Consider the following 19,290-nt stretch of genomic DNA (forward strand, 5'->3'; position numbering starts at 1 on the left):
TATCTGTTTCTTTCATGAGGCACTGGGCAGTGGCACAGCATTTTTTCTCCTTCATTCTGAGAGCTTGCGTGTCTTTTCCTCTGCAATTATTTCTGGATTACCCCACCAAGCATTTATCATGCCTCTGTACTTCTAGGTAAACTGAGCCTTGGTTTTTTTCCTTATCAATGTCTTCTGTCTAGGAAGACAAGGCAGACATGCCTTTTATACTGTAATTTTTAGGAGGTTATTTCAATTAGCATATTGGGAGAAATCATCATATTTATGTCTAGTATACACTGTATATGCACTTTTCTTTTTTAATTAACAACATTTTGTTGTCATTGCTGTTTCAGATTGCCGGAAAGCTTTCCCGAATTACAGAATTTGACGTGTCTTTCTGTAAATGACATCTCACTGCAGTCCCTGCCTGAAAATATCGGCAAGTAAGTTTTTATGTGAGGTTTGTGTGTATCAGGGCAAAAGGGGGTTTATAGCATCAACTCCAGCCTCCTTCTCTTTTACAGCTCTTATTTTTCTACTCAGAAAGCCTTTTATCCAATCTCGAATCTCACCCTCAAGAAAGATCATAGCCAGACTCCAGTATTTTTTGCTTTCAGTTACCCCTAAATTTTACTGGTTAAAAAGGATAATGCTACATGTTGCTAGTGAAAAACATAATTTGTTTGGACATGTTCTCCAAACTGTTGGATTCCAAAGTAGTTACCTTAAGCAAACAAAATAGTACTGGTCATATAGGTGGTTAATAAATACTGTTAGGAACTACGACTCTTGGCGATTTTATTGAAAACTTGGAGTAGGTACCCCTGAACAACAGCTGTGTCCGCCAGTGTTTGTCCACACAGGGTAGGAATGGTGTGTTTGGAGAGCAGGCGTGGAATTGGGAGATCGATGGGGTGGAATGGGCACCTTTCCATGTTCCTGGCTTAGAGGTCGGGGAGGACAGCCATGGCAAGAAATAAAAATGTTCTCTTACTCATCCCCTTAGATGAACTAATTATCTCAGCAGATCTTTTCCGTACCTCCAGGACGCACAGTGGGTTAAGTCAGGCTGGTCACTCATGCTTTACCACTTAAACTAAAAGCCCAACATGGCTGGCCAAAGCTAGTGGACCAGTGTTCCCCAGTGTCATAAAAGATTTCTTTTGTGCTCACCTGTCCTGCCTGAGTTCTAAGACAAAACAGAAACTTCGTTTTTGAGAACTGTACTTTGTCTGTTCCACAAAGGGTCTCTTTCCAGAGGTGTGTGGAAGTAGCCTGTTTTTCACAGACAACTTTGCCCCCTCCTCTCCCTCCTATTCGGGAGGAAGACAACCGGCTGACCCCTGTTTCAGCCAGCAAGTTCATGCTTTTCTGAGATGCAAGCTGTTTAAACATTTTGTCAGTAGACTTGCTGATGCAGATTTGTGTCCTTAATGTCTCAGGAGGGGAAGGAGACAGGAAGCCCCCAGTCCTCCCTGAGTTTATGGGATCTGTTACAGAGGAAACAATGTTTTACTGTGGATTTCATGACTTACCACTTTTGTCGTGTCAAGATTCATATATTTCTAATGAATATAATAGCCATTTAAATACCTAAACTGACTCCCCTTCCTCCACTTCCTCCTTGGGAATCTCTGGAATCTAGTTCCCTTGATACCCTCCTTCCCATTCTTTCTCAGCCTACCACTGCCTACATGTTCACCCCTTCTTTCCCTCAATTCATATCTTTTTTAAAAAGCCTGAATGCTTTGAGAGAAAATATATTCTTATTAAGCAAAAGTGCCCCTGTCACTCCCCACTGCATTGTTTTAATGGAAAGTGTTACTTAATAATCATTTTAGAATCAATTGCATATCCTTAATTCCATCTTTTCAGTTAGTATCTGTAACTGTTCTTGTCAGTGTTCAGGATTTCTTGTGTGTCTGCATATTCTGTCAATAATAAGGGTACGGTTCTGTTTTGTTTTGATTTTGGATGTAATCATCTTATGTTACTGTTATACCCTTATGTATACTGATTGCTTCCAAAACAAACTGTCACTTTGAATTTGTACCCTATGGTGAATCATCACCCAGGAAATAAGAATATGTGGCAGATAAGTGAATCAACTATTTCCTATTAGGTCAATTTGTGAAAATGGGAAATAGGGAGTATTCTGTTCCTGGTTGTTATTATTATTTTAACCAAAGCAAGAGACTCCATGGTTTCTACCTGTTGGATTTAAGATTTATGCATGCTAAAGTAACAGCGAGTTCTCACTTAGTAAAAACAAAGAACAGAGTCCTTAGAGAACATCAGGCACCTCTGGTGTTCTAGACCATGCTGGAAAGGCCCTTGAAACAGTGGAAATGGTGAATTGCTGAGTAAATCGCATATATGCATAATAAGTATACTACATTTTTAAGCAAGTCATTATTTGAAACTTATGAACTTTCCTCATGAAAACAATTCTTCAGTTTCCCGGAGGATTCCCAAATGGTTTCTTTAGAGCACTGAACCAAAATATTTAGTAACCAAACAACTACTCAGAGATAGTATGGTTTTGTAAATAAGGCACAAACATTCGATAGTCCAAAAAAATTTTGAGAAGGCCACAAAATGGCCGTCGGAATGATCATACTCACTGTTACCTTTGTAGATTCTGAACTGGGAGTTGTTGCATGAACTAATTCTGCTTTTTGGTCAGATGAGTCGGCCCCTCAGTGTCTGCCTTTTGAGCATCACTGAATACGGGACATCAGTTTCTCTTCGCGGCGCCTAGCACACACTTGGCATGAACTGGGAAAGCTATGGATTCGTCAAGGACATGGGTCCCCTCACGATGGGCAGGAGAGTCCAGCCTGGAGGAGAGCGCGAAGCCTTTAGGGCAGGCCAACTGCCGTACCTCAGAGCCGGGGCCGCCAGTGAGCGTCTGTCCCATAGTGTGTTTGGTTTGCCGATGGTCGGGTAATTGGAGGAGTGTTGGGGGGTCGATGGCGAAGTTGGAGCTAGAGCACGGCTCTCCTGGTCCCCGCCCCATGTGTCTCACTACTCCTCACACACTGCCACTGCAGCACCGTCGGCTCCCGTGGCCCTTGGGGGCACAGTAACATTTTCTTAGTGCCCCTAGTGATATCCAACTGCTCCATTTATTAAATAGGTGAGTCTAACCAACTTAAGTATTTCTGTCCTAACTACCTAGTAGTTGTTTGAAAAAGTATTACTTTTTCATTTTTATTTCATTTTTTATTTTATACTTTTATTTCATTTTTAAACATCGTCAAATGTTTGCTGTAGGATGTGGATCCCTGCTGGGCAGTGCCCAGCCTCTCAGACTGCCACCTCTTTTCCCATTCCCGATTGATTTTTCACCTGGTACGTGCCTTTTGTCACTGAAAACCCAGCTTTGCAAAGATACAATGTCCTTGAAGGAATGTCATGCTGTCTAGGGTGGAAACTGAACCATCTGAGCTTGTGGTTCACACGGTGTCTAACAGATGTCGAGTCTTGCTGTGTCTCTCCCAAGTGTGAAGTATTCTGTGATGTTACTGTGCATTGGCTGCTGCTTCCCTGGGCGCCCCAGTGCACAATAGCCTGAAATTGTTGCTCCCCTGAATCGTTGAGTGCACTGTTGGAGATATTGGGGAGTGTGTGGGAGGAAACCGGCATCATGCACGTTGTCCTACTTTCAAGGGGGCTGCAAAGCGCCGCAGTTCTCATCCAACACTTCCTAGCCGGGCACCACCAGTGTGGTTACTTTAATAAAGCAAGTTTCTCAAATAGGAGAATCCTTATAATACTTTGCAGTGAGATGAGGAATAATCATGGAAATCTTTTGAACCACACAACAGTACACTGGTCACCTCATGCAAAGTCACACATTTTCCTTTTACTAAAACGTAAGAATGTCCCAGATTTGCTGACCCCTTTCTGTGATGGCACGTCAGCACATTACCTTGTCCTTCAAAGTAAAGGTGATTAACAATGGGTGAGAAACTAACTCGCCTTCAACAGATTGTGTTTTTAAAACTCTTCTGTTAAAAATACAAAAACACAGCAACTTCTGATTAGTCTTCATAAACAAGTGATTGGTGTCAGGGACAATGGTGATTTATCAGCAGAATTTCAACAAAAACCTTACCATAAGCAGGAGAAATTTTTAAAAATTAGTATGATGATTTAATAAATGAGGCTAAGAATATGGTTCTGCTTCAGTCAGTATAACTTGTGAAGAACTTTTTCACTTAGTATAACCATTCTACACCAAGTATTAAAACAATTTAGAACCAGTCGTTTTGTCCCCAAATGTAAAACAAAAGATTTGCTACATAGTACAGTGCTTTTGCTATTGAGAGCCCAGGAAAAAAATTGTTTTTTAGTAAGGGATTTTTAAATGCTTTATTTTTTACTTAAAAAAGCATTAAGTTAGAAGCACATCTGTGTCCTTAAGTATGTGCGCACCCCTATTCTAGGAGAGAATGTTCGGCAGTCGGTTAAGCGGACGGCGGTTCTTCAGTTCTGCTTTTTCAGGTCCCTAGGGTTGCGCTGCAGTCTCTCTCCGGCGCTGTGGCGAGAGAAACAGTGCTCCGGTGGGTGGTCTCTGCTGATCCCTGTTTGTGCCAGCACAGCTCTGTTAGGAGCTTTTTAATTTTTTTTATTGAGGTTGCCTTTAATATTTGCTTTAAGAAAGTCTACAGCAAATAATTTTCAAGTCCAGTGCGGAGCCCGCCGTGCAGAAGCCCGGCAGCACTTGCTTGCCGTAGCAGCCCGCGCCGCGGAGCCTTTCCCGTGACCGGGACCCAGCACGCTCTGCCCAAACCCCGCGCAAAGCTTCAGAGCCGTTCCCGAAAGTGAGCTCTGTACCAGCTGGCCGAGGTTTGTCCTCAGTAAATGGTGGAAATCTACCTCTCTTGTCAAGGCTTCTCCAATGACGAGAAGAGGCGAGGCAGATCCTCAATGCCCAGGTTCCCTGACCGACACTTCACGGCCCACACAAAGCACGTAGTCCTCTATCTGTACACGGAAGTCTCGTGGTTCCGTGTCCAAGTGTTTGCACCCGGATCGCTTTGTACCCTGAAAGTGGGGGAGTCTTTGGTTGTTAAACTCTCTTTGTGTCTGTACCGACCCTGGTGTTGCTCAGACATACAGAATGAGTACCTGGGACCAGGCGCACAGTGTTCCCTCCTTCACTCTGCGCGCTTCCAACCTGATGTTGTAGGCAACCCGGTTAGGTTCTTAAAGCTTTGTGAAGACCACATTGGCCTCTTCCTACGCAGTCACTTTTCTGGCTTAATGCTATATAGTTGATTGAAGAAACAACTATAAAAAAAAAAACCTATTTCCATTGCTCTGAAACCTTCTAAGGAAGAATAATTATTGTCCATTAATATTGCTTAATTTCCCTGATAAAAAGAGCCATTAGAGATTTTAATATGTATTTTTAGGGGAAAAAAATCTCACCGGAAGAACTGGTAATCTTCTTCCTTTTAAGATTTTATTTATTTACTTATTTATTTAGAGCGAGCAAGATTAGGGGGAGGGGCAGAGTGAGAGAGAGAGAGAATCTCAAGGAGACTCCCAGCTGAGCGGGTCTTGATCTCAGGACCCCAAGATCATGACCTGAGCCAAAATCAAGAGTTGGATGCTTAACCGACTGAGCCAACCAGACGCCCCAGGCTTCTTCCTTTTCATACCAGTTCTGACATTTATCACATTTCCTTTTCTGCTTTTGTTGCCAGAAAGCTCATAGCTAATTTTGATGATCATTGAGAGCAGCTGTATTTATATCATGTGATGAAGGAAACCAAGGAATTGGAGGAGCCATGTTGCTGACATTTACAAGGGGGTGGGTGCTCTGTTAGGCACATACACGGTGTCAGTACAGCATGCCTACTCATGGTTAGTGGTAACCATTCTGAGTTTCATTAGCTTGTCTGTGAAATGGGGATAAGTCGTCTGCCCAGGTTTGTGTTGCTGGTGGCTGGAAGAATTGGAATTCGAACTTAAATTCTTCCATGAAGAAGCTGCATTTTCTATTTCATGAAGTTTTTTACATATATGTACTTTATAAAGACCTCTTTGTATCGCCTTTGGAAAATGTTGGGGTAAAATTAAGTAAATAACTTTACATATCACTGAAATTGCCAGTTAGCATGGGAGGGCAGGAGCCAAGGAGGGAAGCATTCATTAGGGTCTTCGTAGAGTTCCCAGTCTTGGGTAGGCTTTAAGAACACTGGCTGAATAATATCGACTTTTCACATATGCCCTTGTAAACAGTGTTTGGTGAACAGTGATTTTTTGCTTTACTCTCTCTAAAATCTCTTGGAGGATTCTGCCGGTAAAGCCAGGAAGGATACTTTCGCTTTAAGGAGTTTTCAAATGTTGGTACAAAGTGTGAAGAATTTGTCTTTCAAAAAACATGCTAGTGAAATATTTTTCTTCAGACCAGTTGTATCAATTTCTACTCAAGTAAATCCCACACTGAATTTTTTACTTTTCAAAAAGTAAAGAGAGAATCCTTATATAGAGAGAACCCTAAGGAATCCACAAAAAGCTATTAGAGTTAATAAATGAATTCAGCAAGATTACAAGACACAAGATTAAAATGTAAAAATCAGTTTTATTTCTGTATACTAGCACCGAACAAACCAGAAATGAAATTAAGAAAACAGTTCCCTTTATAAAGCACCAAAAGGAATGAAATACTTAGGAATAAATTTAACGGGGGGCTCCTGGGTGGCACAGCGGTTAAGCGTCTGCCTTCGGCTCAGGGCGTGATCCCGGCGTTATGGGATCGAGCCCCACATCAGGCTCCTCTGCTGTGAGCCTGCTTCTTCCTCTCCCACTCCCCCTGCTTGTGTTCCCTCTCTCACTGGCTGTCTCTATCTCTGTCAAATAAATAAATAAAATCTTTAAAAAAAAAAAAAAAAAAAAAAAAGGAATAAATTTAACGGAAGAAATGTAAGACACATATATTGCAAAGTGCAAAACATTATTGAAAGAAGGTAAAAATGACCTAAATAAATGGAAAGACATCCTGTGTTTATGGATTAGAAGACTTAGTGTGGTTATGATGGCAATACTCACCAAATTAATCTATTGATTCAACTCAAGCCCCATCAGAATTGTAGCTGGCTTTTTTTTTGTTTTGCAGGAATTGACATGTTGATCCCCAAATTCAAATGGAGATATAAGAGACCCAGAATAGCCAAAACAGTCTTAAAGAAGACATGCAAAATTAGAGGATTCACACTTCCAGGTTTCAAAACTTAACTAATAAGGGTCAGTGATCAAGATGTGTGGTACTGGCATAAAGATGGACACAGAGTTCCCTGGAATAGAATTGGAAATTCAGAAATAAACTCTTGCATTTATAGTTAAATGGTTTTGACAAGAGTGCCAAAACAGTTTAGTGAGGAAGGATAGTTTTTTCAACAGATGCTGTTGGGACAACTGACTATCCATCCATATGCGAAAGAATAAAGTCCCACCCCTGCTTCACACCACAAACAGAAATTAATTCTAAATGGAACAGAGACCTAAATGTAAGAGCTAAAACTCTTATAAGAAAATGGATAAATCTTCATGACATTGGGTTAGGCAGTGGTTTCTTAGATGTGACACTGAAAGCCCACACAACAAAAGAAAAAAAGTGGATAAATTTGGACTTCACCACAATTAAAGACTTTTGTGCATCAAAGTCCACTATTAAGAAAGTGAAAAGAAAACGTACAGGTGGGAGAAAATATTTGCAAATTATGTATCTGGTAAGAGTCTTGTATCCAGAATATATGGAGAACTCTTACAACTCAACACTGAAAGATAAATAACCCAATTAAAAAAATAAAAAAGGACAAAGATTTGTCCAAAGAAGATATACAAATGGCAAATAATCACATAAAAAGATGCTCAACATCATTTTAGTTATCAGATAAATGCAAATCAAAACCACAGTGAGATACCACTTTAGACCCATTAACTCTAATAAATAATAATAACAACAAATGTTGGTGAAGATGTGTAGAAACTGAAACCCTCATCCTTTGCTGGTGGGAATGGAAAGTGATGCATGCCCTCACTTGAGGGAGCAGGTCCTTCCTCAAAAAGTTGAACATAGTTACCATTATAACCCAGCAGTTCCACTACCAAAAACAGTTTAAAGCACGCCTCACAAAAACTTACGCATGAATGTTTAGCTGCTTTTATTCATAAGAGACAAAAGGTGGAAACAACTCAAATTTCCATCAGTGATGAAGTGATAACCAAAATGTAGTATATTTGTCTAATGAAATATTTAGCCCAAAAATATTGGGGTACCGATACAGGCTACAACAGGATGAACCTTAAAAACATGCTAAGTAAAAGAAGCCAGATAGAGAAGGCTACATATTGTAGCCTTCAAATGACATCCAGTATAGGCAAATGCCTATATCCACTATAGACAGAAATTAGATTAGTGGTTGCCAGTGCCTGGGGCAGAGGGGAGGGTAAGGGTCCGGGGAGCAGTGTCAGGATAAGGAATAACTTCGGATGGGTATGAAGTTTCTTTTTGGGTGATGACAGTTTTTTAGAATTAGTTAGTGATGATGGATCCTTAGGCCAACTGGAAGCCTGGTGTTGCTGAAGTTTGAGACTGTACCTGGGAGACCTAGTTTATTCTTGCAGGAAATACCCTAATAGCCTTATGAGTAACGTGCTGAGGTCATTTGCCTCAGTTACTCACACCTGGTGACAAGGTGGGTACACATAGCCAGAGCCTCCAAGACCGTCAGATCACAAGGAGTGGGAGCAAAGTTGAGTTACAAGACTCCAGTGGGAACTCATAGAGAATTTTGAGAATCTGGGAGGCCTTTGTTTCCATCTGGGGGCATTTGTCTTTATGTATCTGTCTCCGTGAGATTCCTTATCCTTGGCCACTAAAGAAACATACCCTCAAAAAAAAAAAAAAAAACACCACAAAGTAACTAAGTCTAAGTATATCCAGATATCTCTACTCTGTTTAAATTTGTTTCTCAAAAAATAGCATTCTTACAGGAGAAGGAATATATATATATGTATGATGGACTGGCACGGTGCCCAGGACGTAGCTGTCAGTGACAAAATGGTTATTATCAGTAAACATTTAATTATGCAATTTGTTGATAGAAGTAGAGCAAATAGAAAGGCTCTGTGTTCCCTGAGGTTGCAATAGAGCGTGTGGGTCTGATTTTGTGTTTGCTACCCTTGGGAATGGTGACCTTAATTTGAGTGGGCCTTACTAATAAGGCCTAGGACCGGGCCGCTTACCTATATTGTATTAGCGCATGCTGCCTGAGAGGAATAAATCTTACTGCTCTTTTTTGAGGCCTAGGAATTTCGATAAAATGTTTGTTTCAAAAACAAAAATAAAGATTTTTGGAAGTTTCTAGAGCAAAGCCACCATAAGGAAATTTTTTACCAGAGATTTCTTAAATACTAATTTGATATTAAAAAAGCAGCAAATTTATGAATATATAAGCAAACTCTCCCTGTCCCTAATAATGTTGTTTTCTCCAGTCAAGTAGTGTTGCCACAATTGTTTATAGATTGTATATTTTAATGATTTTATAGTGTACTGCTGTTTGCTTGTTCTACCTCAATTTATTTTATTCTTTATTTTCTTGATGACTTTGGTCACCAAAATGGAAAAAAAAATCCAAGTGGACTAAAAGGGGATTTTTAAAGTATAGTGGAGAACAGATGTGAATTCTTTAAAGTAACCACTCATGCAGTCCCTGAAATAGAATCCTAAAAATAAAGATGGCCTACATTCTGACTTACATTATAACTTTTGTCCCTGCTATCATGAACTGTGTAAAACATTAGGCATTAATGTGTTGAAGAGAAATGCTTCAACATACTCTTTTTCTGTAAGAGCTCGTTGTTTGTGATCGTTATTGTTCTGTTTTACCCCATTTGGGTGGTAGAAATGGTGGGAAGGAGTTACAGGGAGAATAGAAAATCATGTTTTTCATAGGAAGGGGATGAAGTCACTCCGACAGTATTACACAGAAATTTAATTTGCCGGATATTAAAATTGAAGAGTAAGATGTCTGGTAATGACGGAATGGTTAAAAAAATTAAGGTATATCTAGAAGTGAGATACTATACAGTTACTTAAAAAAGAACTGATATGTACAAATAAGAATGAGACAAGAATCTGTGCGAGCGGGGGCTCCTGGGTGGTTCCTTCAGTTAAGCATCTGCCTTCGGCTCAGGTCATGATTCCAGGGTCCTGGGATCGAGTCCCGCATCCGGCTCCCTGCTCAGCTTCTCCCTCTGCCTGCCACTCCTCCTGCTTGTGCTCTCACTCTCTGTCTGTCTCGCTCTCGCTCTCTCTTACAAATAAAATCTTTTAAAAAAATCTGTGTGAGCAAAGCAAAGTGCTAGGTGTGTGTGGGAAAACTTGCATGTGAAGATGGGGAGGATATTTCCTTGTCTTTGCATAAAAGGAAACTGGATGAATATACAAGTAATTAACAAAAAAGGGTGATTTTCAGTGAGAAGGGTCTCAGTGGTGGGAAACTGGATAGATGAGGGAGGAAGGTGGAAGGAAAACTTGCTGTTGAATACTTTGCTGCCTCAGTTTCCTCATCCACAAAGTTGATTCTACAGTATCTATCATCTAGTAAGCCGCTGGTATCATTACTCGTGGTCAAAGTGTTAAAGACCAGTCATTCTCATATTGCATCTCAAGTGTCTCATTTTTTCACGTTTGTAAAGGTATTAGAAACACCCGATGTTTTCTTTTGTCTCTATACTATTACGTTTTAACTGAAGTGGCTAAGGCCTGTGGGGTTCGAGTCTCCTTGTTGCTCTTGGCCTAGTGATTAAGAGCCTGGTCTCAGAAGCCGACAGAACTGTGTCTGACTCCCGCACCCCAGCTCTTGCCAGAGCATGTTTTTTTATTTGGTGCTGCAAGAGAGGCAGAGATGTTTGTGCTGCATTGTATAGGTTGCCGTGATGGGAAAGGCACTATCCTGACATCCGGATTGAAGACGCATGCTGTATTCTGAAAGACTCAGAAGGGAGATCATTCATTCGTTCATTTATTCGTGGAGTTTTGTATTAATTTCTCTGGTCTAAGTCTGCGTTCAGGCAGATCTCTTTTTATGTCAGCTGTCACTAGAACAGTTTGGAGAACCACCTTTCGGAGTGGGCTGGTAGGATTCTGTACTTGCTATGACACTGTGCAACTTTTCTCTTTCTAAAAGTTGGCCAGAGCCAGCCGTTCACCATCTGTCGGAACTGCGCTCCAGGGGATCCTGTGTAGTGGGCAGGACTCCGGTGACGAACAGCGTCCTGCAGCAGTCATTCGGACACCCAGACTCGGGGCATGGGGACCTGGCTGCACAGGGCGAGGGGCTGTCTCGGGGAGATAAGGGGCGAAACTGGCTCTCTAGACTTGAAGGGAAAATGGAAAATGTAGTTTTCCCTAACTGCCATGGTCGATCCAGTTATCTTTGTTTTCAGGGAAGTTGGGACAGAGACGTGGAGCACCTGAGCTGAGCAGTCCAGCTGCTCCTCCGTGAGGGACAGGCCAGGAGCGGAGCCCGGGTGGGACACTTCAGCTGCCCGACTCCGTGTGCTCTTCTCCGGGTGGCACTTTACCACCGGGTCCCCAGAGCCTGATGGAATGTCTGAGTTCCTTTGTTTTAAATAGTTGAAAGTTATGGGCAAGTATTACCTCAGAAGAGCTTTTATTTTAGATACTTCGTTTTAAATGAATTTTTGAATTTTGAAAAGTTAAAAAAAAAGGTATTTTTTGTTGTCATAACACCCTACATTCCCATTTCCCCCATTGTCCAAAAACAGTGGAAACGAAGAAGTTTCGGAATCAGAACCTTTTGCTTAACAGGATGTTATGCTTGGGCGTTAGCATGGTGGTGGTGGGAACCGTGCGTTTACTGTAACGGGACGCTATCAGGAACTGTGCATCGGAAGTCTCCTGGCATTTTTGCAGTATTTTTGCTCAAGCATTATTTGCTTTTAGTAACTGTGGCCTGTGCCTGACCTTCAAGAGAAAATATAAAGATAATTTAAAAACGTGTGTCTTATTTTTAAGATGACATAAACCAGTTAAAGTCCTAGTGTCCTTGGTGTGGTTCCGAAGGTAAGAATGACACATTTGCCCCGGATTGATAGGTGCTTTTAAAACTGAAATTTTAAAGAAAGTCCAGAGAATGGAGGGCCCCTGAGACACCTCAAGAAGGTGTAAGGTGAGGGTGGGAGTTTTGGCTCCCCATCAGACTTGAATTGTGCCTTCACCACTTTCTAATGGAATTGACACAAAGTGCCACATTCCTAATCGCGTCGTCGGCCTGTCATCACCCAGCGGAGTTGTTACTAATCAAGAGATGACGAATGTGAGGAGCTGTGTGCCGCGCCTCCTGCCAGAGACAGCGGACAGGTGTCCAGGTCAGGCGGGAGGCCTCAGACCAGCACTCAGCATCAAGGCCTGCGGAAAACCGCTTTTAAAGAGGGTGTTCGGTGATGCCTACCGGTAAAGTTTGTGAAGCAAAGAAGGACTTTCTCCTGCTTTAATTAGTGTATGCCTTTCATGCATCAAGATTGGTATGAAAGCAATGAATGTTGAATAAATAGACAATTTCATCAGTGATTGTTAAAATATAAATGTGAAAATAGCCAAATGATTACCACCTCCCCAATGAAACTGGCCAAGGATTACATGAAAAGTGGAAACAAAGCCCTTTGTTGTTCAGTGTTCACTTCTACAGACACTTTCCAAAGGTTACTTATCACCGTCATCTACAAGTTGCTTTTGGAAATAGATACTGGGTGGTTCCTTCTCACCTCCCTCTCCTTCCCGTTCTTCTGTCTTCATGAACACATGGCCCACCGGAAGTAGAGCTATATTGCTGCAACTTCCCGCTGGCCTACATTTTTTCTTAAGAATGTCAGCATTAAATTCATAATTATTAGTGGGCATTTTGATTTTTTTAAAAAAACATATTCTGAAGAGTTTTGTTTGCTTCCACTTTAATTGTGAAAAGTACTCAGTTTTCTAAAATTGGAGGAGATACAGAATTTGTGCATTTCATCATCAAGATACATTTTCAAAGCAAACAGGCTTCACATATGTGTATATACTGTTTGTGCAAATCAGATTTACGTTTTCTGATGTTATGAAACCAGCTTTGTTAGTACCCATGATTCTGGCTTTTATGTTGGAAGGAGAATGGAGGATTAAGGCAGATTAGAGTGTTGGGATAATGTTTGACTCCTTGTGTTCTGTGCGCTCACACAGAAAAGTCCTCCAAATCTGGACATTACTATGGTGATATGAGCAGAAGCTTGAGTTTTCGATTGGTGCAGAGCTTAGTACAGTGCCTGGTGGAGTAGTGGATGAATCCGTTACCATCCGAATCAGTAACGCGTGCCGGTGCTGACGTCCCCTGGGCGTGTGAGGTTTCTGGTGAGGCAGAGCTGCCGCTGCCTGCGAGGATTCCACCCAGATCATCAGTGTGCGGGGAAAACATCTGTCTCCTTTCACTGTGCCTCTGATAGGCATGCATTACACCCAAGGGGCAGGAGAATCTGCAGAAAAAGTGCCGTTGTGGCGTTTCATAGGAATCAAAGCAACAGTATTACAGCTCCCATAACTGAATCAGTCTCGTGTTCCGGGCACCATGTGGGGTGCCTTCTTACTCTATCCTTGATGCATTTAAGTGGCCGTCATTTCCATACTGTTGCTTCCAGGTACTCTGAATTGGCAATCTTTTTTTTTTTTTAAGATCTTATTTATTTATTTTTGCGAGAGAGAGAGAGAGAGAGAGAGAGAGAGAGAGAGAGCGCGCATGAGAGGAGGAGGGGGCAGAAGGAGAAGCAGGCTCCCCACTGAGCAGGAAGCCCCATGTGGGACGCGATCCCAGGACCCTGAGATCATGACCTGAGCCATCCAGGTGCCCTGAATCTGTGATCTTAAGAAGAGCACATGGGCCCTCTGGACTGAGATGCCCACTACTTTCAAATGGGGATGGTCTCTCACTGATGTTTGGAAGAAGAGCTCTGATCTTTGTGAGATTAAAGGCATTACTGATTTTTATGGTAATGGCACATAGTTGACATTCTAAAGTCTGGAAGCAGATATTTGGCTTCTATCTTGGTCCCGGGAGTGGTCATCTTTAATGACTACTGAGTTATTTTCACATATCCAGTGTACAAGTATTTAAATGAGGGTGCCTTACGTTGATGATGCTTCTCTTTTTATTTTAATATTAAAGCTTGGCAGGTAGAGAATAGGTTGTTTTTAATGAGGGTGGGGGGAGTGGTTACAGATATTTTTCTCCTGGGAGGAAGTGACATATGAGGTTTTATTAAGAATTGCTATTTGTGGGGTGTATGTATGAAGGGGGGAATGGGAAGAATAATCTCAGGAATTTTCCTTATATTTTTTTTCTTTTGTTCATTTCTAGTCTTTATAACCTGGCTTCCCTGGAACTGAGAGAGAATCTTCTTACATATCTTCCTGAGTGAGTGTCTGGGCAAAATAAGAGGGGATTTTGTACTACATGAATTTCTTCAAGTATTTAGGGGGAAAAAAAAAGTACTACAGTACTTTGTCAAAAAGAGATTCTGTGTCTTTTGGAAAGTTTGGGAGAGGCCAGCCTTCCCTTAATAGTTTTTCCTTGGTAATATTTACTGCCATGCAGTCCAAATGAATCTTATTTTTGGAAATGAATCCAAATGCGGAATACCATATTGCTCAGCATTTCTAAGCACTCTCTAAGAGTTCCTTCTTCTTTTTTTAAATAGCTCCCTTACCCAGCTGCGGAGACTAGAAGAACTTGATTTAGGAAACAATGAAATATATAATTTGGTAAGTCTGTATTGAAGAGAGATTTAGATTTAATTTTGTCCTTAGGTGTGATCAAGGCATATTTTAGGGGAGATCTGTAGGGTTGTATTTTCAGAGATGTAGTTTGGCAACATTAGAGAATGTGCTTCAGTTCATACGGATTGAGAATTATGATGTAGGGGTGGGGAGGATCAGAACTAGAGATGACGGGCATGCATGGAAACCACCGGCATTCTTGGAGAGCGTTGGGAGAGCTTTTAGAATGGGGGACTTGTATTGGAGAAGTCCCAACAAACATCCTCTATTGTACCCATTTATTAGCTGTTGATTTGGTGTTCTTTCTTAGTAGAAGACTAAACTTTGGATGTTTGTTACCGTAACAGTATGTTTTTTGTTTGTTTTAGCCAGAATCAATTGGAGCTCTCTTACATTTAAAGGATCTCTGGTTGGATGGAAATCAACTGTCAGAATTACCTCAAGTAAGTGGTGTTTTCACATTGTTTCTCCCAAATTATAAAACAACCACAAACACCACTTATGTATTCCCTGCTTCTATGTGAAATTTTCTAGAAGGGGGATCTTGAAAACCAAAAACAGTGGTTGAAAAAGCACATTTGGTAAAATACATTAAGCATTCAGCATGCTACATTGCTATAGAAAAATTGAAAGCCTCAACCCACCATTTCTAAAGACAGCAAATATATCCTTTAGTTTGTGAAGTCTGTATTTTATTTCATCCTTGTTCCCCATGTGGCTTACTTCAAGCCCAGCAAATTTATAAATTGCCAGGACTCCTGATTCTTAGATGGTACCCATTTCTGCCACTCTTTGTGATGTGCCAAGTGCTTTGGGAAGATCGTGACCACATTCTGTTCTGTAACAGTTGATGTAAAAGAAATGTTAAATGGTCTTATTTCAATTTTTTTTTTTTTTTTGCAAATAACTGCTTATGGTTTAGCTGTTTTGTCATGGTGTTCAGGTTTTTCTATGACCAAATGTGAGAACCATGTTCCAAATGAAATGGAGTCTGCATAGACTTCTGTGTATACACAGTCATCTTGTGGGGCCCTAGAAGCAGGCTTGCCTTCTGGTTCGATGAGAGAAACATAAGCCAACAAACCCAGCAATAACAAACAAGCATTTTCCACTTACTCAGTTTTTGTCTAACTATTAATGAATTTTATTCTTTGATATATCTTACAACTAGTCTTTAAAGTCCGGTATATTTCATGATGGTCTAGGTGCCGATATTTTAAAGCAGATCAGAAGCTCAGGTGTCTGCTCAGCCGGTGCAAGCAGGTGTGATGGTGCTGTGCACTTTGGGTGAGGAATGCTGTGTCAGCGCAGGAGGTCTGACACTAGGAGAAAGTACTCAGTAACACGTTATGGCTGTAGTTACAGCACTGGAAGTATGAGGACCTCACTCACAGCTAAGGGAAGGAAGGAACTAATTGCAGTCTCTTCTGAGGTCTTGGCTGCATTTGGGGAAAGGAGACAAATTAGCAACCAATGTGGGTGAAGATTTGGTTAATACCTAGATTTCTCTGGGGAATTATGAGAAATCCTGGTTGGGAGAATTCTAGTTACTTTGAGAGTCACAGAATGGGGAATAAAAATACCATGAGGTTATCAGGAAAGTAATACACCAGCTCTGGGGCATGACGGGGAAAGAGAGAGTGTGTGTGTGTGTGTGTGTGTGTGTGTGTACAGATGTGCATAAATGATTGTGTACAAATACAAAATGCCACATCCTGAACACACACAAAAATCATGATTCCAGTGATCTTGTCATAAATGGTTATTTAAATGTCTCATTCATCCCTCTTTATAAACTTCTATTTATAAACTCATCAGATAGTCTAAATAATTGGAATTACTTTCCTATCATCATGGATGACAGAAAGAAAAGGATACAAAGGCATTGTTAAAACAAATTAATGAAAAAGTAGAACACCTTCAAGGGTCAGGTCTAAAATTAGTAGAAGAGCCGTCTGGTTTCCTACAGACAGGAATTGCAGGGGTGGGTCCATGGGGTATGTGTTAAGTAAGAGAGAAGCTGGAAAGAATCAATCAGACCAAAGGAAGTGTAGATTGAAGGCTTTGTACTTACGTAGATATCAGGGAGCCACCAGACATTTTAATGTTTTTAGTAGAAGGGTGGTCTGATTACATACCTATAGCTAGCTATGTTTACAGGAGGGAAATATGGGAACAAGAGTTCGTAGTGCAGACTTGGCCAGAGAGTGTGAGGCTCGGAGCTAGCGGTCCAGGTGGAGGGTAATGACAGGAGGAATTTAATACTGTGGTGGTGGGAATGGATAAGGGGAGGCAGGTATGAGAGAAAAACCGTGCATTTTGTGAGTGGGAGGTAGGGTATCTCTTGAACAGAATGTTGGACTCATTGAGGTGGTTTCCCTGCTCCTGGGAATATCTGTTTCCTTTGAAAGCAGGATGCTTCTCTCTTCTGTTGAGGTTGAAAGCGACAGTGGGTCTGGATTCTCCAGTGTTGCTGGGATACAGTTGCATTGATGTTTGCTGTAATAAGTGCTACTGGTCATGGGAGATATAAAGTAGATGGTTTCTTAACAGAGAAAATCTCAGGGTCGCCCTGAAGTATAAGCTGCTTATTGAAGTGATTGATTCCAAACTTGAAGAACTGGATTCTGGACTCTTTTTATTTATTTTTTTAAAATTATGTAACCATAGAATCATTTGGTCTGTCTTGGTGCCAGTCTCTTCATCTGTTAAGTGAGAATGATTCCTTGCCTGCATGAAGTTGGAGGGCTTGGCATCCCTCCCAGCTCCGTGTCTGTGATTTTTACAGCTTCCCGTTTTCATTGGAAAGGGGTCTGGAAATTTACTCCAGCCTTCTCATATAGATAAACGCTAAAGAAACATCCTTGGGACAACTTTGGGATTTGACTGTGAAAACTCACTGTAAGAAATTCCTCTGTACTGTGGCAGGTTTAAGCACGAGTCTCTTTTTCTGTGTCGTTGATGCAGGAAATAGGAAATCTGAAGAACCTGCTGTGCTTAGATGTCTCTGAAAACAGGTTGGAAAGACTTCCTGAAGAAATCAGTGGCCTGACTTCATTAACGGATTTAGTCATTTCCCAGAACTTACTAGAAATGATTCCGGATGGCATCGGTAAGTATGGAAAGTAACTCCCTACTAAAGATGCTGGCTGTTGTCTCTGGCCTTTGGGTCTCACTCTGATCCTTTGGTCACCACTCTCAGATGCTGGGGATGTGACTCCTTTAGTCTCCATGTCATTTATTTGTTCTTAAAGAAGGCATGCAAAGAACATTCAATGCAACTGAAGTTTCTCGATAGGCAAGTATTCGGTCATCCTGGTTTGGTAGCAGTTGTAGGTATGATTACTTCTAAGTGTTGACTCCTCCGTCTCTTTGGCATCTTGTCTCAGTGTTTTCAGTAAAGATTAGTCCAAATAATAGATATGTTTCAGGCATGGGAGCAGTCTCTAAGAAATTTATAAGTGAGTTTCCCAAATAGTTTATGAGAAAGTGACTCTGACCTTGCTGCATGACCTAGGGGAGAATGGTGTGTTTGAGTTGAGCCTTTTCTCATACGTTGAGAATAGTCTTTTCCTCTCACCATTCTTTGCCATTTCCTTTAAAATAAATTAGTCCATATATTTCCTTTACCATAAAGTCATTCAGTCCCGTGTGAGAAAATAAATGCAGGGAAGGTATAAACAGACAAGGACCGGGAGCTCCACCGTAGCAAAGCCGCTTAGAGGTTGTAAGAAACTATGTTTAACCATGTAGTCAACATAGGATTGCTGTCTTTGACCTTTGTTTAATTTTTATTCAAAATATCAAAGAAAGTTGCTGAAAGGTTTTCTGTAGTTGGAGAAGCTGTATGACAGAGGACCACTTCCTTTCTGGTATTTGGTCAACATGAAAGCAGTAGCTGATCGTAGCAACTGGGCAGGAGCACAGACGTTGCCTTTTGGTTCAGACTGGTTGGAAAATTGACGGGGATTTTGACTCCAGGTAGAGATGGTCGGTGAGAATGATACGTGGCATCCGAAAACGGTTGTGGGAACTGAGATAGGAAGTAGGAGGCGTGACATGGCTGACTTCAAGCATTTGAGAAGCCGTCCTATAGAAGAGAAGTCAATTTGTCACGGCATTTTCTAGTTCAGAGTGCTGCAAGGAAAGGATATAAATGAAATACTGGTTACAAATGAGTCTGGGCTGCTTAGTGAAGGGATGAGTTCCCTGTGACTTGAAGTGTTCAAGGAGAGGCGGCAAGACTACTGGCCAGTAAAACTGTTCAGGAGACGCCTCAGTTGGAGGGAGATCTATCGATTCAATTCAGGGTGCCCTGTGGAGAAGCCCGTGCCTCTCCTGCCAGTGAGGACAGGTGGAAACCCTCTGGGGACAGTGTTAGTAGGTTATCGACTATGCTAGATAAAGAGCTTACGAATCTGTTGGTTCTCCTGCCCTGCTCTGTGACAACACGCAAG

The 19,290-nt window shown here is 41.4% G+C and overlaps 1 protein-coding gene across 1 annotated transcript in view; it reads left to right on the forward strand.

Annotated features, from left to right (window-relative positions):
• Positions 1-19,290, forward strand: part of LRRC1 (leucine rich repeat containing 1) — a 123,528-nt gene that overhangs the window by 80,643 nt on the left and 23,595 nt on the right. The window contains exons 4-8 of the mRNA XM_026507218.4: positions 336-425; positions 14,415-14,471; positions 14,755-14,818; positions 15,202-15,276; positions 17,801-17,945. Of these exons, the coding sequence (XP_026363003.2) occupies positions 336-425; positions 14,415-14,471; positions 14,755-14,818; positions 15,202-15,276; positions 17,801-17,945 (431 nt within the window). The remainder of the gene's footprint in view (positions 1-335; positions 426-14,414; positions 14,472-14,754; positions 14,819-15,201; positions 15,277-17,800; positions 17,946-19,290) is intronic.

The sequence above is a fragment of the Ursus arctos genome, unplaced genomic scaffold (genome assembly GCF_023065955.2).
Source record: "Ursus arctos isolate Adak ecotype North America unplaced genomic scaffold, UrsArc2.0 scaffold_29, whole genome shotgun sequence".
Taxonomy (NCBI): Eukaryota; Metazoa; Chordata; class Mammalia; order Carnivora; family Ursidae; genus Ursus; species Ursus arctos.